General features: G+C 42.0%; 1 protein-coding gene across 2 annotated transcripts in view; it reads right to left on the reverse strand.

Annotated features, from left to right (window-relative positions):
- Positions 1–25781, reverse strand: part of AGAP1 (ArfGAP with GTPase domain, ankyrin repeat and PH domain 1) — a gene marked incomplete at both ends in the record, with an annotated part of 281406 nt that overhangs the window by 156626 nt on the left and 98999 nt on the right. For both annotated transcript variants that reach the window (XM_079538941.1, XM_079538940.1), the window contains 2 exons: positions 9045–9172; positions 24946–25080. In XM_079538941.1, coding sequence (XP_079395067.1) covers positions 9045–9172; positions 24946–25080 — 263 coding nt within the window. The remainder of the gene's footprint in view (positions 1–9044; positions 9173–24945; positions 25081–25781) is intronic.

Consider the following 25781-nt stretch of genomic DNA (forward strand, 5'->3'; position numbering starts at 1 on the left):
AAAGGGTCAATCAATGCAGCCACAAATCCAGGAGTATCGCTTCCAAAAGTCAATACATGCCAACGTTCCTCATACTCTGTCCTACAGGTTAGGAATTACAACTCATGAAACAAACTTTCTGATGGAGAAAAGTGTCCTGTTTTCCCTTTAAGAAAAGGATATGAGATGTTATCTGCCCTTCCTTCTGAGTTAGAGAAGGGCTGCTGCCAGGAAGCCAGAGGTACGGGGGTACTGGAACTAACAGAGGATCTGACTGAGGTTTTCCTACAGTGTTTTCAGGTACAGAGACAAAGTAGCAAGCAGAATTTGGAAGTGGCCCAAGTGACTAAAACAAAGCCGATACAAGAGTAAGAGCTGGAATTATCATTTTTAGTCCTGATCACTTTAGTTCTATCAGCAAGCGATAATGAACGAGAAGAACTACCTGTGAAGAACTGACCTCAATCTACCCCACATTCACTTTCCTCTCTCTCCTTTCTGTATGGTGCCTTGCTGAGATAGCAAGTAAAAGGTCAAATGGGCAGGGCAGTAAATAACCTGCAGGAAAACACACAACAAACCTGCGAAAATCAGAGATCACTCCTCCAAAGAATCACAGGAAGGGCTGTGGCAGACAAAGGAAGGTTTAGGAGGAGAACATCTGAAAACTCAGCAGCTATGAAATGGCTTAGAAATTAGAAAAGGAGACCAAAGATGCTGAAACAAGTAACTGGTCTGAAGGAATGGCTTTTGGACCACAGTGGTAAGGACCTGCTGTTTGGTCCTTTTTGCCAAACTGAGGAGGAAAAAGAAGGAAATTTAAGCAAGTAATGAATAACAGGAACTGAAGGTGCAGAACACATCTAAGATTAGAACCATGCAGCTGAAAGGCTCAACACAGGAGGGAAAAAAAGATGAGAACAAGTGATGAAGATGGTGGAAGAAAAGAAGAACGATCATGCCTGAAGAATTAAGAAGCCTGTTCTTTCTGTATGAGAAAGAACATTCAATAGTACAAAGGAAGGACTAAAATATTCTACGGTGATCACAGGATGTGAACCACAATTTCTTGGAAACAAAAGGATGTAGCTATATATGCTATGCATGCTTCATATTACTGAAAATCTTGACAACAATGCATTTGTGCCTTTTTGTGCTAAAACAAGGTAACTGTGGTAATTTAACAAAGCAGCTCATCAACACTACACTGCTCTTACTCCTTGTCTTCAAAAGAAGAGGGAGAGAAAATACAATGAACAAGGCTCACTGGTTGATCAAAGGACAGGGAGATCCCTCACCAATTGCTGTCATGGGCAAAACAGACTCAGTACAAGGAGATGAACTTAATGCACTGCCTTCTGCTAACAGACTGAAGCAAACACCACCACCTTCCTCCACTCACTCTCTCCTGCCTTCTCCCCCCAAGTGGCAAGGGAGAACGCGGCTGTGGGCAGCTCATATTGCTCCATCTCTGCTGCTCCTGCGTGGTCACTCCCTTCCCCTGCCCCATGCGGGCCTCTCCCATGCATGCTGTCCTTCCCCAGCTGATCCTGTGTGGGATGCAGAGGCTGCAGCTCTCCAAGCACAGCTCCAACACTGCTCCAAACCATAGGGCCACCCCTCAGGCACTGCTCCAGCACAGTTCCAAGGGCAGCAGCAGCCACGGGCCTCCTGCTGCACTGCAGGTTCCTCCGCAGCTGCATGGGGAGACGTGTTCCAGATGGTCCCCATGGGCTGCAGGGGACAGCCTGCTCCATCACAGGTCTCTCCTGGGCTGCAGGGAACTGCCGCTGCATGCCTGAAGCACCTCCTGCACTCTCCTTGGTGGCTGCAGGGCTGCTTCTCTCACTCCTTTCTTCCAGCTGCTGTTACAAAGCACTTTCCCCTTCTTTAGACCTGCTCTCACAGAGGCCCACCCCAGCATAACTCACAGACCAACTCTGGTCAGCAGCAGGTCCCTTCCAGAGCAGTTGGAGCTGCTTCTGATCCGACCCAGAGCAGTGCTAGGCTCTGCCATTCCAGCCACCAAAACCTCAGCATCTGACCCCAGCACCTTACACCACCCACTTCTATGAGGAACATATTTAATAATCGTGATTAAAATAAATATTCATCACGTTAACAACACAACCCTCACAAACTTTACTTCCATCAACAAAGACAATTCTCCACAAAGATCCATACAACGTCACCTCCATGCCAACAAAGAATAACTTACTCCCCACCATTTGTCCCTTCACTGCACCACAAATTCTCCACAACTGCTACAACATCTGGCATCATCCAGTCCAGGTTTTGCCCATTACCTCTCCCAGTCACCATCCTCGCCTCCAATCCCTCAGGTGCCCCAGCTGGGCATGGCAGCTTCACATCCATGGGCAGCTCAGCTCTCCCATTTCTCCTCCTCAGCAGGACCTTGTCACAGGAATCAAATGCCACAGCAAAGATTTCTATCCTAAGCACAGTAAGGATTCTGTAGAATGCTACCTTTTTACTATTTTCTCATCCTACAGGATCATTTTATACTTACTGCATGGATGTACAGTCTCATGGATTTTGAGGTGATTTGCTTTCCAGGAATAAATCCTCAATGATAACATACTTTGGGCATTCTAGTTCACCCAGACACAGTAATCCTACACAGGCTTCTTCCATAAAGTCCTGCTGGCAACGTTTCCCTTCACGCACACCTACCTCCACTTGGCTGCCAACAGTCTGAATAAGATTCTGATGCTGGTTCAAAATGCACCATGTTTTCACTGGAGCCGAGCACTGAATTTAGGACACATGGCAAATAAATATAACTCACAGAATTTAGCATCCAAAGCCATAAAAAAAGTCAGTGAATCTGAAGAACAGTCTCGCTTATGACACACGAAACCCAACGCGCATCAAATATAAACACATCTGCTAACTGGAGACACACTGGCCAAATTTGTGGCAGTCAGAACCAACCCAGTAAGTACTCTAAAGCCCACGGGGACGTTACACACCTTAACATTACCTTTGCAATGGAGTTTTTCCACTAAGCTGCTCTCAAGACATGAAGATACCTGAGAAATCAGCACAAGAGCCACTGCTCTGCATTGCAGCTTTAACTTGGTCTTGGTCAACCAGATGGACCTAGGTGGGAAAACTATCAGCCTCAGCAGAAACATTTATCTTCCCCTTTCAGCTACCTTGGCTGATGGCTTTACGTTTCTGCCTGTAGCAAGGCAGCACATTCACTCTCAGATGTGCCAGGCTTTTGGATGTACATAATGCAACACGATCTTTTTCTCCTGCTAGGAAACACAGAGCTTGATGGTGTCCAATGAGCCTGTACAAGTTGTTGCAGAAAAGCCTAAAAGTCTTTCATTCCATGGATGTGTTATTTCTAGAATGCATCTTGCATGAATGGCCAATACTCCATTTACAGAATACCTCTAGCACCTAGACACATATAAATCTTTATCAGCACGTGGACCAATGCTATAAGAACCTCAAGGTCAAGGCAACGAGCACATACTGAGCAGATATTTGTCACTACACCGTTACAAGACAAAAGCAACTCGGATGAATCTCACTCTGGTATCCATGTGCCCAATTCTGTCAGTTGAGTTACCTCACAGGTAAACACTGCCAATAGCGACTGCTAGACTTTAAAAACCTGTAAAATGAGATTCCTGGTGACACCTTTTTTTTTTTTTTTTTTTTTTTAAAAAAAAAAAAAATAGAACACTGTCACAGTTCTGTGCTAAGAAGGGATCAAACCAATCCAAATGGCACACTTTCATAAACGTATGTTAGCTTTTACTTATCTCAGCATCACCAGTAAATAAACCAGTGAGTTCACCTTGCACGCCAGATTTGCATTAGCAGAAGGTTGGACTTATCTTTGGGACACGTTCCTATGCAGCCAACTACACAAAGGCTGCAAAATATTCACCTTCTAACTTGTATAAATCTGGCAGTGCCAAGAAATTCAGAAAGCATACAGTAAAAACCATCAGGCAAAACCAATGAATGACAGCAAAGGAAGAATAAAGTTGAACTTTTTCGTCTTATCAAATTACCCCAAAGGAATGCAATCAATGTTTTTCTGCTCTCCAAATATAACGGGACACCCACCAAAGAAAAATCATCTCAACTGCTCGAGGAGAACATGAAGGCAGCAGGTTCTACATCTAAAACAGATAAGATTGCCAGAGCTTCAGGGAGCCTAGAAGCAGTTGGAATAAAGCAAACCTTGATCAAAGGCAGAGATCCCATGCTCTATGACAGAACACATTTGTGTTCATTTGGTTTCTGCACCTTCTGTTCTTGGGGAAGAGGAAGGAAAAGTGCATTTCTGCAGAAATACAGGAAATTCCCTAGTCAGGACATTTTTTCTCTGCACACTTGTGTACAGTGTTGCTCTTGAAAGCCCCATTAGCTCTGTCTTTTATCTGACAACATTATAGGTGGGGGTCCAATTTATTCAAGGGATTTTGGTCAAACACAGGGACACATCCAAAGATGGATTGATGATGAAACTGTTTAGTCCTTGCCTCAGCAAAAGCCAGAAAGCTTTGATTGTGTTGCCACGGAATACGAATTTCACACTGGATTTCAAACCTACACACAGATAACAAGTGCTGAGATTTCAGTACGTCTCACCCTCTGCACTAAGACCAAATACAGGAAATCAGTACAGTTCAACCTTATCCTTTGGGACATATTAGGACTTGTTAATCCAAGGAGCATTTGCCTTTTCTTGTAATGAAAAGGCAGAGGAAAGATTAGATTTCTCCTGTCAGACCTATCAGACTGATAGAGCTCAAGACTGAGTACCAAGAGAACTTAAGACAGCTTGGCTAAAGTAAGCTGGCACATCCAAAAAAAGTTACCAGTGAAACTACCAATGACTTTCAATTAACAGCACGTGGCAACAGGCTTCAATACTGCACTGTTTCATGAACTAAAAGAAGATCAAGTCAGAGCCTGAAATTTAAACTGACCTCAGAAAGGAAAAGAGGCAAGTAGACTTTACAAAAACTAATAGGAATATGAATACGGTCTTGCGAGGACAAAGAAAGGAAGAAAAAGTGCCCCAATAGATGAACTGAAATGTGACCTGATCCTAGTCCTGCAGAACACACTTCCCTGCACATGTGCTCTGTGCATGTGAATAAAGGGGAATACATCTACTTACATTTATTTTAAATGAACATTAGAGATTACTTAAAATTAATCTTGCACATACAAAACATTCTGATGAATGCTGCAGTGCACTAAATGCAATTTGCACTTCTCTATTTGATTGTGCAAATTATAACACAACATTTCTCCCAAGTGATCCCCACTGTAAATAAGATAATGGTGCCCTGTTAGTTACTACTTACCACAATCAGGTCTCACAAACAGAAAAATAATGGACGATTAAGCAGACTGCACTTTTCTTGCAACAGTTTAATTTATGTATTTAGACCGTTGCTGTAAAAAACTTTTTGGAAGCCTGATGTAAGCCATAAGTAATGCATCTTTATGAGATTGCAGCAGGTAGCAAGCTCAAATGCTAGCCGTGCCTGAGCTGCAGTTCAGCAGTATGTATGTATATATACCCCATACCTTTCAGAGATGCAATGCTGATCTCCTGGGAATGCCACACTGCTGACCAGTAAGCAGTGTGCATGAATACTCTGCATGAATAATGATGCTGGGGGGGGCCTACAAGACAGCACTCAATTCTCAGGCAATATTCTTAAATTCAGAGCATGGAGAGTGCGGCATTTAAGGCCCCCTCTCTGTCATGTACTACAGGCATGTGTGGAAAAGTGCTGGCACACATGGCAAGGACGTTGTCATTTCAGTTCTCTCCCAGAGAGCTTAAACAGGCAAAGTCCACAAAATACAGAAGGGTATCAAATGTCATGTGATTTTCACATGTTTTATCAACAAACTATGCAGAAAGTACAGACACATCTTTGGGTAACCACTCGATGGGTTATCAGGTATGGGGTCACTTCACATGACAGTTTCTGATACACCTTGATCCTTGGTAGAATACATCAAAGACTAAATGTCTTCAACAAATAGCAGCTCTTCCTTGCCTTACAACTCAATCTAGTCCTTGAAGTGTTCAGAAAGACCAGAATGTGAAAAATCGTGAATGATATCCTTGAATTTGAGAAAAAAAATACTATGCATGAATTCTGTACTGCCCTGAAAGCCCATGAATGGATGTGAATTGCTTGCACCAAAGGTTACTGACCCTGGCTATCAAAGGCTTGCAGGTAAAACCCTCACCTTCACGATATAAAAAAAAGCTGGAGAAAAACAAAAGCAGTACCTACTGCAAATAGAAGCAGAGTTCTGTCACTGGGATAGGAAGCATCTCACATTCCCTGAGACAGCAGTCTGAAAATACATATGCACTCAAGCATAGGCATACCTAAGAGTATTTTCTGGCCAGAAATGTGACCTAGATGCTCACTAACTAGGACTACTAACATAAGTGTAGATACACATCCAAACACACAAGCTTTCCACACTTTGAAAACAGAAACTACTCTGTGTAGAAGTCCTTGCATGAATTAAGCTTTAGAATTTACCCCAAGGGCTAGCCTGGGTATGGTGATACTGTACTCTTTCTCCTCTGAAGGTCAAGCTCTTGAACACAGAATCATCATAGAGTTTGACAAAGTTGGACTGCCAAAGCAATCTAACTATAGAAGGAAAATCATCTTATCTGCAGTGATCTGTAACCACTACTTGTGAAGATCTTAACTCCTGTGGAGAATGCGGGTGGCAGTGCCTTCTAAAGACAGCATTTCTGGGAAACCTCAGTGAAGCATCATCACGTCCAAAGAGATGTTCTAAAGAACACGAGTCAATCCTCTTGTGAGGATCAGAGATGGTCAATTCTCCTCAAAACCACCTGGAACTTGGAACTGCATCTGTAATATTCTTTTAAGTCTAGGATAAGGACTCACTCTAACCAAGGTCCTACTGCCATTAAGTGCCGCATCAAGACAGTAAGATGTGAAGCAGGTTTATGATCCAAACATAGTCTCAGAAGACAGGCATCTTTGGGCAGAGCTGCTATTACTTCTGTTAATTATGTCAGCCAACAAATGTGGTAAAGAACATTATTTCAAGATCATAGGAATAGATTTCAGGGATCCTTATCACATAAGTTACCTTGATTTTCCCAAACAGTTCTTATTCCTGCCAAGAAGTAGGTGAAATACTTGTCTAGAATTTGGTATTTGCTGCCACTGTCCAAACTGTCCTTGAGTGGGAAACTGTTAAGAACAGAGATATTTCATGTTTTTAACCAAACAGGCTTTATCAACAAGAAGATTAATCACAACTGTTTTAAGAAAATGCAGAACAGGGATGTATTTGGCTAAAATTGGGCTGTAAAAAGTATCATCACCTATCCTCTGTAGGATGTCTTGGAAAACTATACGACAGCCAGCAGAGGAAAAGAGGTCCTGATCAGATACAAGAATAAGATCACAACTGGAATCTGTGCCATTCAAATACATTGTAACACACTTCCATTACAGCAACTTTCCTCTTCAACCACCAAACAGGATGGGTCTCAGTACTGAAGTTCTATACAGCATAATTCATCTTGGTCTAAAAGTATCAGCTTATAGAACTGTCTGGAGGAACTGGATCAGGAGAAAAGCATTTTACACAGTGGGCTACTTCAAAGTGCTAAGGGAAATGACCCGGTCAGAAAGTGGCTGAATGTCATTGATACGTCAAGAATCTGAAGAAGTTCTTCCATATGAGGAACATATTTCACCATGAACAGTTCTTCAGAAGAGTCACAATGTAAGGCTGGTACTTGGGTTGAACACGGCAATGCAAAGAACTCTATAGCTAAACTGGCATCCACACCTGCAGAGTTAACTTGATGGTGGAGGCTTCCATTGGGGTACAAAAGGAGACCAGGAGAACCAGGACCTTCATCCAGTGGCCCAAATTTTAAAAGAGCGCTTCTAAAAGACGCTGACATGGCAAGTGAGAGAAACAAATTCTCTCTCACAAAGAGAGCGTAATTCTTACTATGCTGGTTTTGCTAAAAAGCAGAAGGGTTGATAGAACAAAATGTGAAATGGGTTGCTCAGGACTGCTATGTAACACCAGAAGACATTACTGGCATTTAAGACTTAAAAATCTGCCAGGAGAGATGGTAGGTACCAGACATTTCCAACTGCTCCAGTGAAAATCAGGACAGTAGGGCACAGTTCTGGTCATACACCAAGATGGCCTATAAATCTAACTATCAAGAGTGAAAGAGCACAGTGGGAAACAATTCTTCTGTCTGCAGAAGCCTTGTATGTGAACACTGGAGCTTGTATTTATCCACCTTGTGAATATACACAGATTATCAGTTGTCAGTAGAAAAAGACAATGAGGGAAGATGTCACAGCAGAAATACAGAAGTCAATATTAATGCACGTGGGTAAAAATTGTGCACGCTGAAAAATTTTAGTATTAGCCAAATGTTCCCAAAAACACAGCACTTTGGCTTCAAGGCCAGCGTGTTTTCCTGCCATAAATAAAGGCAGCTTTCTGTTTCGCTTTCCTCTATCTATCATCTCATTAGTGATATACACTGCCAGGCCGTTAGGTGGAATCATTTCAACTGAGCATCAGCAGAGACAGGCAATTACAACTGCACGCAGTGGTAACCATAGTAAAATTCTAGTGCCAAGCACTCAGATACAGCAGGTACTACTGCTCATACTACTGAATGAGACCATTAACCACAAACACTGTGAGGTGATTTTAAAAAGCCATACAGCAAATCCTGCTACTGTGACAACTGGTCTGCTCAGAGCAGCAGGCTGCTGGGCATAATCAGTACCATGAAAAGTGGTTTAAAGCCAAAGTAAGTCACCACCACAGTTACGTGAAACAAAGTAAAGACAATTAAAAACACTGCTTTAAACTACAGATCACTGATACCTCTCAAGAAGTGCCAGCTACCTACATCAAGCAGGAAAATGAGCGGTGACATTACACACACAAGATGAAAAGCAACCTATTAGCTCATTTTTAAGGCAAGCACTGATTTTAGGCTGTACCTGGCTGATATGTACAGCAGAAACCTGGGCAGAACACACAGATGAGTGACTTGGAGAGTTTGGTAGGGATTTGCAGGGTCCGATTGAGAGCTGCTGTTTCTTCCTCGTTGCAACGATCTTCTGAGCAACTAAAAAACAAAACAAAAACAAAACATACAGGCAGATAAGCTACAGACAACACTGAAAAATATGGCAAGTCAAAAATATGCAGAATATACAAAATACAAAAGAGGGCACAGCATAATTTTTCCCATTGTTGCAGGCTGCTTCAAAAACTGAGCACAGTGCATCCAATGAAGATGACAGATGCTTCACGGGAGCCAAGAGCTCTGTTCTCCATGTGGATGAAATTGTCCCAGCCCACCAGATAAGTACACCTAAACCAGTAAGACTCAAACAGAAGGGGATAATTCTGGTGTGAAAAGTTAGAAAAAATACTCCCAGGAATTCACCCAAAATAATCAGGTGCACAGCAACAAAACGTAACAGAATATTGGCAGGGAAGTTCAACCTCTGCAGTCGTATCACCAACATCTGCCTCTGACATCATGGGCCCAGGTAATAAAATAGGAGGCACTACTTTCAGAGCAGCCTCTCCATTTGCAAAAAGAAGCTATAGTGTGATTTCTAGTTCATGTAATTATTGTCATTAATATCTCCACCTACAAGTTAACAGACTGTTTAAAAATATATATATACATAAATATTTTATATGCGTATATCTAAAAGGAAACAGAGCCCATCTGAAACACAGCAGCATCCACACATCTCCTGCAACTTTTCCATTTTAAAAAGTCACACCATTTCAGATACTACAGAATTTCAAGTATGCTGGAGTCTACTGAAATGTCAATTTATACTAGGCACAGCTTAACTTTAAACCAAATACACAAATTAATGCAGACCCCAGCTTTCAAACTCCACTGAGCATACAAACTCATGCTGGATCACATCAATACTTATTTCTTACTCCAAAAATCAAGAAACTGCCCTGACACTTTGCAACGGAGGCTACAGCCACTTGCTTTGTCTCTGCCAAACCAGTCAGAACTGCAATGATGACTGGCATCTACTTAAGAAGTCGCACAGAAACTTGCTGTGATTAAACTAACAGCATTCAATCTGTATTATTCAGAGAACATCAAAAGATAATGATGTAAATGCCTCGACGCAGTGCAAAACAGGCAGGTACTGTTTAGCAGAGTAAGCATACAGTTTCTCCTCAAATGCATTTTTAATAACAAACTGGTCCATGGCTTATGTTCTTCATGTAAATGAATGATGGCACGACCATGATTTAGTGAGAATATATTGTATAAAAAATGGCTTGTATATAAGAAGCAGCAGCTTCATTACTTACATTCCACCTCCAATAGGCCCCTTATCATCCTGAAAGGATGATATCAATTAATTTATTTTCCCCTGCCATATTGATCATAACCTTCATCAGCTAATCATGTTTAAATTACAGAGGAATATCGTAGCACTCTGTCATTTCAGAACCATTGGTTTATCGATCTGGACTCTAGAAAGCCATATATTAAAATATTTTAAGCCACATTAGTGAACGTAGAGAGCAAACCTAAGGTCAGACTTTAACATACGTGAACGGATTTGTCTTCATCACGTTGTAAAGACCCAAATTAAGACCAAAACTGAATTAAAACCACACTACCTTCTCAGCAAAATCTTCCACTCTCCACGAGGGGGGGAGGAGGGGTAATTAGTTGAGGAAAACACTTATTTCTTTCCTTGAGTCTGAGTGTAGGTGCTTGTAGCCTACATTATGTTAACTAACATCATGCAGTCCTGCCCAAACATCTCTCCAGGAATTCACCAAAAAAAAAAAAGCATTCCCAAGGCAGTCTGAACTTAGCTACTCAAATGGATTACTTGAATACCAGCTGAAGCACTACAAAAGCAGGCATGGTTTTATTAGCCCACTTCAGTGCCATTTGCACAGAAATGCACAGACTTTAACTGCCAAGGGGTGTTCCTGCTTCTTGGAGATGAGAACAGGAGGAGGATGGGATGCTCGGCCGCAGTGCTCAAACTGCAAGTGTTGTAGATGCAACCACAAAGGACAAGCTCAACATCCAAGCCAAGATTTGTAATAAAGCAAAATGTCCACATAAATCCATATAAATACGTACATAGCTAGGAACGTGAAGGGTGAGCCACAAGGTAGCTGGAAATTCTACTCCAAAGATAACAGAGCAGCACCAAGGGTAAATGATCCTGCCAACTGCAAAAATGGTAAAAAATCACAGCAGATCTAACGTTACCTTCTTAAAATTGGGTTTCAAACTTGAAAAGAGACCATTCCTATCCTCAAATTTCACAGCCTTTCCCTCAGTCAGAAAGATGACATACCCCCTAATGGAACTCCCCATCTGAGCTGCCAAACCTTCCCAATTCCTCCTCCATTTCGGCAATGAGCCCCACCAGAGCACGATCCTTCCTGCCTCTCCCCCTCCTTCATTAGGCGACCTGCTCTCCTTTCAGACACCAAGCAGTTTTTGCTTCTTTCATTGCAGTCATGGAGCTCTCACTCCATAATTAGACTGCATTCAATATTCAAGTGCTCGGGGCTACTTGCCCTTGGATATTAAGGGGATTCGAGCTTCTGAAGTGCCTAAAGGAGTACGGTGACCCTTCAAAGTTTGCGACATATGAAAGATGTGACTGATCATCTGCGGGGCAATCGCCGGACTGTCAAAAGACCCACTGTGCTCTTTCTAAAGCTACCTTGAGAGAAGAGATGAAACCTAAATCTTGCCTATCAGAAGTCAATAAAAGGGGTTCAGCATATCTCTCCTCAGCAGTGCTGCTGCAAAATCACATTTTCTACACCTTCTATTCCAGAGAAAAAAGCCCCGAAATACACAAAACTTAAAATGGCTGGCAGTAAAAACCCCACGGACCTGCTAACTCCTGCTGCTGAGATCTTCAGACGCAGTAGTTAGGGAGGAAAAATACACAGTTAAATGGTTGTGTAGCAAAAGAAAAATACACCGTAATTGTAAGAACACCAGAGACCAGCTATACTTCTCATTCAGCCCCCAAGCCTGTTTCTGTTATTACACCTCTGTCATGTCTCAAAGCAACAACTCGTTAACCACTCTGCGTTAGGAAAAATCCTTAAACAGCACATCCAGGTTCACTCTGGAGTTACAAGCATCTCTGTCACAGTCTTACTAGATCAGCATGAATACTGTTTTCCCAACTGCAGCAGCAACAACAGAACAGTTCAGACAAGCAAGCGGCTGCGTGGGACCTCTGTGACAAACACAGATCAGTAAGTTCAGGTATGCCTCTTGTGAGCTGTGGTACATGCAAATCCTTCTGTATTTCTGGTAATAAAAGCTAGCCAGTGTATTTCATTGGCCAATTTAAGACTGCTTAGAGTCAAAAGCTTTAGATTAATGTGCGTTTGAAATTGAAACATCACTCCAGAGAAAGCTATGCAAGCAAAGTAAATGCTGTTCTATAAAGTGAACAAAGAAAGGAAAGCAGAAATACTTTAGGCCTGCAGATACTGGGTGTCATCTCATCCGAACCATTATTCTGTGCTTCTGAATTTAGTATAAATATATTTGCTAAGGTATGCTTCTAGAACAGATGAATGCCAACTTAATCTGTGTGGCAAGTATCAGAAATAATCAAGCAAGAGACAGATATTTTAGCTATTCTGGAAAAAAACACAAACTGCATTCTCTCTGCTTTCACATTCAAACTAACAGAGATTTTTACTATAAGCCATCTACATAAAGTTATAAAGCAAATACGACTTATTTCCAAAGTTAGGAACTCTTCTGAAAATAAATGGAAATATGCCAAGAATATTCAGAGTTATAAACCAGGCATATTTACGTTTAGCAAATATTTGGTCTTTGGGGAAGACTGATGTCTCTTTGCTGTACGTGCAAATTTAATTTCACAAACTACAATAACGAGAAAATACGTTTTGCTTTAAGGTCTCATTAATCAAAAGCGTGTGAAATTCCTCTTCTGGAGGACGAATAAAATGTGCACGTTGGGATAGGAAGCTCTTCACTTGAACGTCTCTTCTTCCCCGCCTGACCCAGCTCACCACAACAAAACCAATCTCCCACCCTCTGCCACTTTCATCATAATATGACTTTTCGTTAAGAAAACTGCTGTTTGTATGCGGTCCGACTAACTTGATTCCCTCTGGATTGGAAGCAAAGTAAAACAAAGCAAAGTAAAGCAGGAAGGCTTGGTGGTCTAGCAGCCTGTAAGCGGCCTCGCAGCGCTTGCTTGCCCTTGCAGTGCTTCCCATGGCTCGTCAGATCTGTATGCAAACCACCACGGCTCTTCACAGACCCATTCAGTTAACTGTTGGCAGTGAAAATCTGTGCCGATTTCCACAGATGACAAACAAAGCTTTCCTGTTCCCCTCTCAGCAGCTCGGAGGAAATGGGCTGCCTTTCCCCAAGTCTGAACGCGCTCGAGGTGGGGATATCAGGTCAACCCTCTCCCTGAAACCAAGAACAAGGCCTCCCTAATGAACCAACTCCTCATTGTGTGCAATTTCAGAGCTAATCACCATTAGAAACGCTGTTGCCAGAGTAACTGATCTGACAGAGTTGTCTTTCAGCGGTTCAAAGGGCTGTTCATATGTCAACTTCTGGTGCAGAAGCATCAGGCTGCTTTGGCAGGGGCAGCTGGGTCTCTAAAATCTCATTAGCGCAGCTTCATTCAAGTCTGTACTCTGACAAGAAAGTCAGAGGCCTGAGGGGAAACCACTCCTTCCAAGAAGTTTGAGGCACAAGGTAAGGCAGCCTCATCTCCATCCACCTTCCCAAACCCCAAATCCAAAGGTACCTCTGCGCCGCACAACGGCTTCATTTAGGGAAATCTCACCTCGCCTGAGAAATGCACTCCCTGTTTTTCAGGCATGTCCTGGAAAACGTCCAGAGTGACCAACAACTTCATCACTGCTCTCCTTCCCCGAAGGCGATGAATAGGGTTACCGCTGCGCCTTTTACGCTGCTTTTCACTGAGGAGCACTTCAAATAATGGAAGGCCATACAATCCCTCTGAAATTTGGTGATACTTCTCATTTATTACTGCTAAGAGAGCAGCACGGCTTTAAAGGAGATGAAAACTGCCTTCTCGAATTACCGCTAATTTAAATAAAAATTGGTTTCCCATAAAATCACATCCAAGAACTATTTATTTTTCACTGCATCTGAGTAAGAGAAAACACTGGATTCAGTTCAGACCTGAACAGTGCAAATGACGTGCACTAAATTTTGTTCCACTTACAGAAAAACTAGCTTTCAGCTCATGGATGACTGAAAAACAACAGAAGAGACAAAAATCACCAATGCTTTTTCTTTTTTTTTTTTTTTTTAAACTACTGGGAAAAACCAAGTTTACACAAAGATTACCTCCATCTTAATGCAATCCCTCCCCTTCATGCACACATTCATGGATCACCACAATGCCTTGACAGAAAGTCTCTGCTCCGTTCACATCACCCACTAACCATTGGTAGTCTCATCTCATTGGCTTCATCCTGCTACCAAAACCTTGCCATGTAAGCCCAACACACTGCTGCCACTGATACATCAACAACTTCACGTTTCATCAGATGAAAAAAATGATCTGCTTCTGCCCTGCTGAATGCTGTGCTGCCCATCTGCATGCTGTGGGAAGTTAAGGCACCAAGCAGCATACCTACTCAGAGCGCTGTATTTTAGCTTAATATTTCATGCCTGTAATAACTGCCTTCAATAAAAATAAATTTATTCCACAATAACAGGACAGCAGTAATAGCTGTAGGAGCAAGCACTAACCACAAATGCTTTTCAATGGGAAGCATTAATGTAAGCATCCACTTCTAAAGCCGTCGGGGCTGTTCTTGTATTGGGATTTAACGTAACAATTATGCAAGTTATTTACTGAATAAAAGCAAACAACCCAGGTGCAAGAACTTCCATTTGGATTTGCTGAACCTCAGAGCCACTCCTGGGCCCACTGCTCAGCTTGTCCAGGTCTCTCTGGATGACATCCCATCCCAGGCATGCTGACCTCACCCCTCAACTTGGGTTTGCTGAGGGCGCGCTCGATCCCACTGCCAAAGTCACTGATAAAGACACTAAAGAGCACCGACTTCTGGGGGACACCACTTGTCACTGATCTTCATCCAGACATGGAGTCATTGATCACCTCTTTCTGGGTACAATCTCACAACCAGTTCCTCGCCCACTGAACAGTCCATCAAATCCACATCTTCCCAATTTGGAGAGAAGGATGTTGTAGGGGACAACGTCAAAGGCCTTACTAAGTCCAGGCAGATGGCCTCAGTGGTCTTCCCTTGTCCTCTAATGCAGTTACGCCATCACTGAAGGCCATCAGTTAGGTCAGGCAGGTCATGCCTTGGTGAAGCCATGCTGGTTATCCCACATCATCTCCCTCTCCTCCATGTGCCTTAGCATAACTTCCAGAAGGATCACTCCCTGATCTTCCCTGGCCCTGAGGTGAAGCTGGCAGGTCAGTATTTCCCTAGGACATCCTTTCTACCTCAAAAACACATGCAACACAGCCTTTTTTTTCCAGTCACCAGGCATTTCACCTAACTGCTATGACTTTTCAAACATGACTGAGCTTGTCTGGCCACCCACATCACAGAGATGTGTGTGCACTCACCTGTCTAGTACCAAAGCCATGAGATAAAGCACAGTGGTCTGCATTTACCAAGAAACTTCGGACACAGTAACTCCAACTGCTGGAATAGCCCAAAAGCCAGTGCCTCAGCGCCCTACAGAGCTCTACATGCAGCCTAAACTCATCCTTCACACCCCAACCATAAGAAATCATGCAATAAGGAGCTAGAAGCTAGAAAACCAGGAGGAACTGAGCAAGGCTCTTTAGAAATGACACAAACATAGGGAAACAGCACAAAGTTGAAAGTTTCACTGCATACATTACACTGGCTCACAGGATGGCCTGGGTTGGAAGGGACCTCAAGGATCACGAAGCTCCAACCCCCTGCCACACGTGCGGCCACCAACCTCCACATTTCATAGCAGCCCAGGCTGCCCAGGGCCCCATCCAACCTGGCCTTGAACACCTCCAGGGATGGACGGGGCATCACAGCCTCTCTGGATGGCTGTTCCAGCAGCTCACCGCTCTCATAGGAAAGAACTCCTCAAGAGATCTTGAAGTCATAACTTATTACACACGAACACAACTCTCTCACCCTATTAAACTGATCTTATAACTGGAGATTCAAAGAGTTTTCAAGAACTACAGGGCTATTTCATCATGCAAGTGAACAGGATGCATACATACAACCACATGAATTCTCAACTATGAAACACTGCTTCAGTTATAATTAAGCTCCACTATAATGAGCAAGCTTAGTGCTAATTTTTATGCAATATTTTAAATCAAATTCCCATTAAAATAAAAATAAAATTGCAATTTAATGCTACCTTTGATATTTTTGTGATACTTCCACTGAAATCACGTTTTTACTTTGGCTCTCAGAGGAACCGCTCCTGTTTTATCAGGACTAAAAACAGTCACAGAAATAAGGCTCAGCATTTAATATCTCTAATCAATACCAATGCATACATTTTTTATTTACATAGGTAACTATGATTTACACCGCATCTCTCTTATTCCTAACTTTGATGCAAATCTCTGTCTCTCAGGATTAGGTAAGCAAATACACCAATAAATCTGCTAGACAATCTGGAAAGCATCTGGCATCTAAGGAAATTAAAAAACAAACTTAAGTTTTACTCACTACACAAACTGTGTTGCAAGCAGAAGCATATGGCTTGAAGATTTATTAAGGCAAACACAAATACGACCTTTTGCCTTGCATTTGTTGCTTTCTCAGTTAAATATATCGTTACTAAGATGCCTGCTAAACTCTCAGATGAAGCAACACCTTTCCAGAATCAATGCCACAATCCAAAATGAGATATAAAGCCATATGCTCCATACCAAAGGCTAACGACTTTGCTTTGTGGCTGTTATGCACATTCAGCTGTCAAAGTCAACAGTCCAGAGCACAGGCATCGTGCAGCACGTAGCACGGATCTCACAAAACATGCCTTTGCACTTTGCCCCCCGCACCCCTTGGCACCTTAATCATTTGCTAACTGTTACAATAAGGTTGTATTAAAAATTTAAACTGCCCTACTTAACGCAATTTACCTTCAAAGGTCCATTTCCAGAGAATGAATTCAAATGATATAAACGTCGAACACTCGATCAGATTTATTGCGCCGAAGAATATTTCTCTTGATACAGATCTGACAAGTGAAGGCTAATGGCTTTGGTTTTATTACTTTCTAAGCACATAATGGGAAAATTTAGACATTTTCACAAGACCAAGCTTGGGCAAGAAGGGTACATTTACAAAGTGACAGCACAGAAGCACACTATGCCATCTCTCTAGAGATGACCGACTCAACGGCATCCTCGATAGAGATTAAAAAAAGACTTCCAGCCTTCCACCTCTTCATTACAACCACATTTTTCATAAATACGAAGAGTGCTTACAAAATACCACGTAGCAAAGAGTTTTCTTTGTCCAAAATGCTACCTTTTTATTTATTTATTTTTAATTGAAAGACAGCTGGGAGTCCTCAGGTTTCAATTAATGTCTAGATACTTATCCAATCAGTCACCAAGTGCTGTAAATTTCCTGTATTTCTCATTAGTTGCGCTATTGCTCAGCTTAAATACAAACATACATTTCTGTGAGACTGTAAATTATGAAGCCTAAGACACAAGCAACCGTACCAGCCATCAGAAGAGACATAAATGATGGCAGCAAGTCAATTGTACCTATGGTAAACTGAAGCTGATTTACTCCTCAGTTATAATTATCTTTTCAATACAGAAGTATCACCAACAGAGGCATCACCTGCATGCTCCCAACTCCTGGAGCTTGCATACACAAACTTGAAGCCAGTAATGATCTGTGCCTTTACTAATATTAAAAAGTGTTATGCCCCAAATCCAACCTTCTATGGAAAAAATTTCTCAGCATCTGCCAATAACATTCCTTCAATAACTACAGATAGGCAAGGGGCTTTGAAGCTCTCCCTTCAGAATGGTTTTAGCAGCAATGAAAACCATTTTCAACCTATCCAGAGGACATAGCCCAGAAGGTACTGAACAGAGCAGCACGCTGTGTGCCCAGATACCTCAAATTCTGCTGCACTGACACTGAAAAGAATACATTTACGTGTTTATTAGCAAAATGCTGTTGGTGTAAGGAAAAGACACAAAAGAGATTGATATAAGCCCGAGGAGGCTGTGGATGCCCCATCCCTGCAGGCATTCAAGGCCAGGCTGGATGTGGCTCTGGGCAGCCTGGTCTGGTGGCTGGCAGCCCTGCACACAGCAGGGGGTTGGAACTGGATGAGCATTGTGGTCCTTTTCAACCCAGGCCATTCTACGAGTCTGTATGATAAGCAAACAGCACTCGTGTGGAGCATGGTTTTAGTACTGCACTGCCACAGAATCATAGAATCACCAAAGCTGGAAATGACCTCCAAGATCACCCAGTCCAACCAACTGTCCACCTACAACCAAAATCCAACCACTAATCCACGTCCCCTCCTGCAACACCACAGCGTGCCACTGCAAGCCATCCCATCCAATCAAACACTAATTTCAAGACTGAATTTAGAGGCAAGCAGTCTTGAGAATTCTCTTTCTGTACAACACGAAAAAACCACGCGGCTTTACAATCTGGCAGCAGTGCTGGTGCTCTCTGGCATAGGCAGTTCAGAAAGGCTGATGCCACAACCATTGTGCCTCACTACATACACACACCACCCCCATGTATTCATTCAGGCTTTTAAATTCTGACTACACATGTGCTCAGCCCAGAGAAGCAGAGTTTCAATAGGATTTGCATATGCATACGGATTAGTTGAAAGGGAATGATTTGCAATGCATTTCAGAAATCCCCTTTGAAGAACAATCAATGCTAATAACAAACTTTGAAGTTTAAGATGTTTACTACACAACAGAAAACATTACAAAGGGATGTTGATTACACAAGTTTGAAGTGTTTGATTGCTCTGACAAGAGAAAAAAAAAAAAAAGTACTATTGCTACAGTAAGTGCTATTAAGTGAGATAAATATACAGGCAGGGATAGACAAAAGCTATAGAAACTAAGAGCCATATTAACGCAGTATTGGCATTTTGACAGATTTTTGTGGTTTTGCAACTTGAGATGAAAGAGCTTCAGCATGCTACATGCTAGAAACGATGAATACATCAGAACCACAGCGATTCTCTGGGAGATCCCAGCAGCCTGCCCAGGCGTGGTGCTGCCTTTGCTCACAAAGCTGACAGTTCTGCCCTGGGTACCGATGGCATTTCCGGGTGTCCTGTGGCTGCACTGCATCAGAGTCATTTTGTACCAGCTAAATTTACAGCTCAATCCACCAAAGTTAAAACTAATGACCAAGGGACAACGTACAGAGTCAAGCTGTACAGAATACCAGGTGTCAGATGGCAGAAAAGGTGTTAATACACTGCCTCAAAATTTGTCAGTACGAATCTAAGAAGCAGTTGATCACTATCAGATTAGAAGTTAACAAAAACTGAGAGCAGAAGATGCTGTCATTTCTTCAGATGTGCTCATAGAATGCAATCCCTACCTCTGAACAGTGGCACTGCTGCAGATTAACCCACATCAGCACGCTTAACTGACCTCAGCTGGAATTTAGAATCATAGAATCAGAATCACAGAAGCACTGAGGCTGGAAAAGACCCACAGGATCACCCAGTGCAACCATCCACCCATCAGACACAGACATTGCTCACACACACAGTAGTTTTTAAACATGTGCTGGAGGACAAATTAACATGGAGGGACAAGAACAAAAGTCCCAATTTGTGCAGGGATAAGCAAATGAGACAGAACAGATCCAGGAACAAAACAGCAAAGATTGAAACGCTCAGCTGTAGCCCAACAGGAATTTTCAAACTTTCTCCTCCTTTCAGAATTTGCATTCATGTCATTTTCTCATGTTAATGGAAAACAGCCCTGATCTGTTTGCAGACGTTACACAAACCTGCTTGTACCGTTTTATATCTCAAATAAAATTTACATGAACCTATAAAACACACTGTTTATGCCTCTCACCCTCGGGTCTATTGCCAATAAAAGGCAATTGACCACCAAACAACCATCATGCTTCCTGCCCCAGAACTTCTTCTCATATTTGCATTAAAATATATAAAACTACTGGACCAATCCTCCATCTTCACTAATAGAAACCTTGTTCTCTCATACTTTAATGAAATATACCAACATTGTTTCCATTTAGAGAAGATCTTGTGGTGAACTAAGTCCATCTATTCTACCCGCTGCAGAACATCATAACTCTGCATCACCACAGCATCCAAGGCTTCAAGTAGCCTTGCTACATATATTTGAGTTACAAAAAAAAAAAAAAAAGCCATATATATGTGCCCAATAAGATTAAGCACACGAGAAGTTTTTCAGAGGTTGCTGTTTACTCCATATAACCTAATGGATGACACACTGCAGCTGAGAACTAACCTTCTCTGGAACTTTATTAGCAATACAAATTACAGTTGCACCATTGAACTGCAAAGTCCCATTACTGTGAAAAGATAAAAGAATCCCCCAAAATCACAAAACCATGACGTGCTGCTGGCATTTTTAAATCAGGATGCACACAAGGCCTAAATAAGGAATAAAGGCTAAAATAAGGAATAAAGAATAACTGAAGTTTGGAGACTTTGAGCAGTGAGAGTTGAAATTTCACTGACGTTCAGATTCAAGAGTGAGCCTACGAACATTGCACAGCCATAGCAGAAACAAGGCTGAGGGCACAACAAGGTTTCTGCTGTTCTGCAAGCAGTGAGCACACGTGAAAGCAAGAAAAAACCTCAAAGTTTTACTAGGCTGATCCAGTCCATCTTTGACAAGTCCAACTAATGAGTCATCAGGGCCGCCTGTCACTTCTGATGCCGAGCTGCAGCCATAAGCACTCTGCAGAAAGGTCACAGCTGGATGTTCCTGAAATCAGAGTAATTACAGAAGCCAGAGGACCTGCTCCCAAGCTCTGCACAGCACTTTGGGTGCACACAGCTTCAGCCTCTGACTTCAGAACTGAAGCACCCCCAGGGCCGTATCGAGTGTACGAGTGAATACTGCTCTGCCTAAAAATCTGTCAGCCTCATAGCACTCAGGCTTTACTTACCTCCCATTAGACTGATTAATGTTTCTTAATGAAAATACATCCATAAAAACCGACTTGTTAATACTGATCACAAGCGACAGCCGTTCCCCGCAACCCAGGCCTGCAAGGATTAATTTGTCATCTTCCATCCTGTAATGGAGAATTTCTACTTCAAGGTACACCTTCCAGGCACAGCTGTTCCACAAAACAGTGCCAACACTAGTTGGTTGCAGAATATCCCAAGCACAGGACTTGGGAATGAAATACCTGATCATGCTCATAAGCAGACATACCATTTAAATAGTAGCTTAATTCGCAGAGAAAATAGGTAATAAAAGACTGCACAATACCAATAATGGTCCAAATATTGAAGCAGCACTGGCCTGCTTCAGACTAATGGCACAGTATGACAATTCCTGCCCCATGTTAAGAGATTTGGGAGTTATAGTGCAAGTGTGACTACCTGGCAGATTGTCAGCATCTTGCAGTGTTGTAGTAGTGAGACAAAGCAACGTCAAAGATCCCCATGTTGAAACTTCACGCTAAAAAGGAACTATTTTCCACTTTCATCACTCGCAAGTGGATAAATGGAAACTGCTAAGCTTCAGTAACAGACTCAATATTGAACTGAAATCACGTTTGCCTTTCCCTCTGTAATATAAGAGAGCTGCATAGCACATAATTAAATGGGTCAAAAAAAGCTGAACATGAACCAGGGAAAGCCATGCAATTATGAATACATCGTGAACAAAAATAAAAGCAATTCTTATGCATTAATGGTACATCAAGCTAATTCAAGAAGGCTAAAGTCATTAAAAAGGCATCCTGGGGCAGTACAGTCACTGCTGTATTGCGCTGACAAGAAATATTAAGATAATCATTTCCAATGTCATTGATAAAATCTGTTTTGATAAGCAGGAAAAACCCCTAATTCTTAACGAGGCAATCTGAAGCAAGATCAAATACTAATCAGACCCATCTTTAAAGCTTAATTCTCCCATCCAACAGTCTCAAGTTGCAAACACCAAGAGCTACAAGCACATTACTGAGCTGGAATTCTCCATTTCCTTTGTTTTAAGAGTGAAATTCAAAGCCTGCTCGTGCAGCTCCAACTTCAAACAGCATCAGAAATGAGACCTGAATGGGACAACTCTAAAGGCTACAAAGACCCCTCTGAAATGTTCCAAACTCCTCTGACTTCAGCATTCAAACTCCTGAAAGAACACTTCATACATCTCAAACAACTAAGAACAAACATCCTGGCAAATCCTCTTAGAGAGAAATTTACTTTAACTAGAAATTATAAAAAGGGTTTGGACACCTGAGGTTTATTAGTCACAGATTTAACACCCTACCAGCAATTCAAACTTCCTCAACAACAGAAGCTGGAATTGGGGTTGGCAGTGTTGGATGTACGGTCATTAGGAGTCTCGACTGTACACGTCAATCACAGCTGACACAAATCATTGCATAGTGTTGGACTTGACTAAAATGGGACTCAAATTATGCAAAACGAGACACTAAAGCTAAAATGAGTAAATCAAAACCAATCTCTCCCATTTCATCTCCCACTCCACCAATATTCAATAGAAAAGCACCTATTGCCATCAGTAAGTTCATCAAAACTGTGAGCCAGCAAAATTAGCGGGCCCTTGCCAGGTGAAATGCCTTTACAGAGCTACCAAAGCAAACACCTTGGAGCACTCCAACCCTGAGCATGAGCTCACCTGGAATTGCAATACAAAGTGATTAAATCCTAAACCCAAATTCCGAGAGCAAATGAATATCCATCCAGACACAAGCAAAGCGTGGAAATAATTCCAATGCACAGAACGTGCTCTTCATAAGTATGGCAGCAAATCCATGTCTTCATACAGCCATATTTGTGGGAGATGATAGGCAGGCACTACAAACAAAGCGATCAACAGCTTTTTCTTTCTCAGCTATGAGCAAACAAAGCAGAACAAACCTAGAAACCTGTCTTGTCCATTCAAGTACCAACGGCCTGATGAGGAGGAGGCCTGATTCCTTTAGACTACAAGGAAGAATAGGCACTCCAGTGTCACACCAGCTTCCTAGAAGATAAGATAACCCAGCAGGGCACCAGACTGGCTGCACAAAGAATCACTAAGAGCTAAACCTTTGCCTAACTGCTGTGCCACCTCCACACGGGCAGTTAATGCCTGTGAACATACAAGGTTGAAACAAAACTGGAGGACGTGTGTAAAACTGGCATACATTTCAGGATGCTAGCCCTTACTTTCTATTCAATAAACAACTTATTCTCACTGGTCAAAGGCTGAGATGAACAGCAATAATGATCAGGAATTAGATTTGACCCCAGACGTGCCTGGAAACTGTAGCACATCTCTACAGAAGCATTCTTAATTCCACTAGTTGGTAAATATTAACTTATAGTTTGATTTCATGTCAGTGGAATAGAACTTGGAATTTCTTGAACAGGTTTGTTGATTCTCTCTACTACTGAATTTACTACTGAAATTTAGTAGAGACACAAATAAGCTCCCTAAAACCTTACAAATCTATCACCTCACCTTTTCCCAAAGACAGTTCTCTCTCAAAAGCTCCTTGAGAAAGAAAAGTAGAACGTACACTCTGAATACTCCAATAAAAATTTAACTATTGCTAGCACTCAAAAATAAACATACCAACAAAAAATCCCAAATGGATTTTTGAAAGTCATATTCAGTGCAGAAAGTTTTGGCAGTGAAAACAGCAATTCCTGCAAGCCTTTCAACAGAAAGCAGCAAGCAAATTACAGCTACAGCTTTAAATAGTCTTCTCTGAGATCCTAGCAGTAGGCTGGCTACACACACTCTTATTTGGACTTAAGCATGGCATTATTTTCCATTTAAAAACTAGAATTTTCTGTATCTTTTTTCGTAAGTCATCTTGGCAGATACAGAACACCTCTGTGCTCAGATACACACCAATGTGATGCTCATAAAGCTGCGGGCCTTTGTAGGCGAACAACAAAACTAAACACGGCAACATCTCCAGAACCAAAGACTCTGGAGAAGCTGTTCAATGTAATTTAGGTTTCTAAACGCAGAAGCAATATGCTCGGCAGTACACTGCCATCACTGGAACAGGAGGCAATAAAATCCCAAGACACGTGGCTGAATTTCCACTAGAGGGTGCACCACTTTCACAAATGAAAGATTTAGCATAGCTTCTCCAGCCACAGTTCTGCCACTAAGTTAACTGCCCAAAATAGGTTACTTGTTACTCCTTTTTTAGATGGCACACAGTGAGACCTTTCACGAGACAAACTAGAACATTGCCACTCTTCACCTGTTAAATTACCCTTAAGCAGCCAACTTTACTTCTGAATACCTACACAAAACTGCCAGCTTTAAACACTCCAAGAATGCCATGCATTACTTCTAATGACTACTGTGCCCCTATCAATTGTCTTGGTTTACTTCTCATTTCTAGATCATGGAAGACACAATTTACAACTACTTGTCTAAAATGCCCTTAGTGTCTCCGTGAGCACTAAAGCAAAGAAAACTTTGCTGATATCAAACTAGCACCAAAGCAAACAGAAAAACAAGGCTGAATTAAGAAGCTCAAAATGCTTGAGACTAAAAGAGTTATTAGTCAACAATTAGTCAACCACACTGCAGGATACGGATGAGAAAAAGTCATCTTTACCATCTTGAAAGACTCTCTCCACGTTGAGCCCATAGGTGGCACAGGTTTCATAGTAAGTGCATCTCTTGAGGTCGTTTGATAACTTCCTTGCTCTGGAATCATCTATGACACGTGGGTTACTGGAACTTATAGCATCTGCAGCAACAGGAATAGAAGAAGATAAATAGATTTTATTATAACTTGATGACTTTGGCTCATAATTACCACTGCCAATACAGTTGAACTACAATAAACATAACTTCCAAAATTTTTTGTAGAAAACAGAGGACATCAATCTAACTTTATACTTTGTTACTACCTTGAATGTATTTGGGCCACCAGTTAAAAAAAAAAAAATACATTCTCACACAAAAAGACATGAGGTTTGAAGTAAGACTAGTGAGGAAAACAAGTGGCTGGTAAATATAAACACCTCAAATGACTTTTAAGCCTCCTAAAACAGCAACACTGGCTTACAAGTAAACTTCACCTGGAGCGTGAAGCATCTCAAGTTTGTAAGAACAGAATGCTTTCAGCAGGGAATCAATGGAATGGAAGGAAGAAACAGAACCATGCAGTACTGTAACACCTAGAAAGAGTGTTAGATTTGCACACACACACACACACACACACACACACACACACAGTGTTCTTCAAACACTAGCAAACAGCTGGGGAAATCTCTGAAGTGATCTACAATCAAATCTGAACCGCAGACTTCTTTTCTTAGGCAGCAGAGGGCGCTAACAACATTTAAGCAGAAATTAACTGAGACCCACCAACTCTGCAAAGCAAATGCCGGGCTGAGCTGCAGCCTGGGCTGATTTCTTTGGGAGAGCCCTCATTTCAAAGAGCAT

This window comes from Tetrao urogallus (assembly GCF_951394365.1).
Source record: "Tetrao urogallus genome assembly, chromosome: 8".
Taxonomy (NCBI): Eukaryota; Metazoa; Chordata; class Aves; order Galliformes; family Phasianidae; genus Tetrao; species Tetrao urogallus.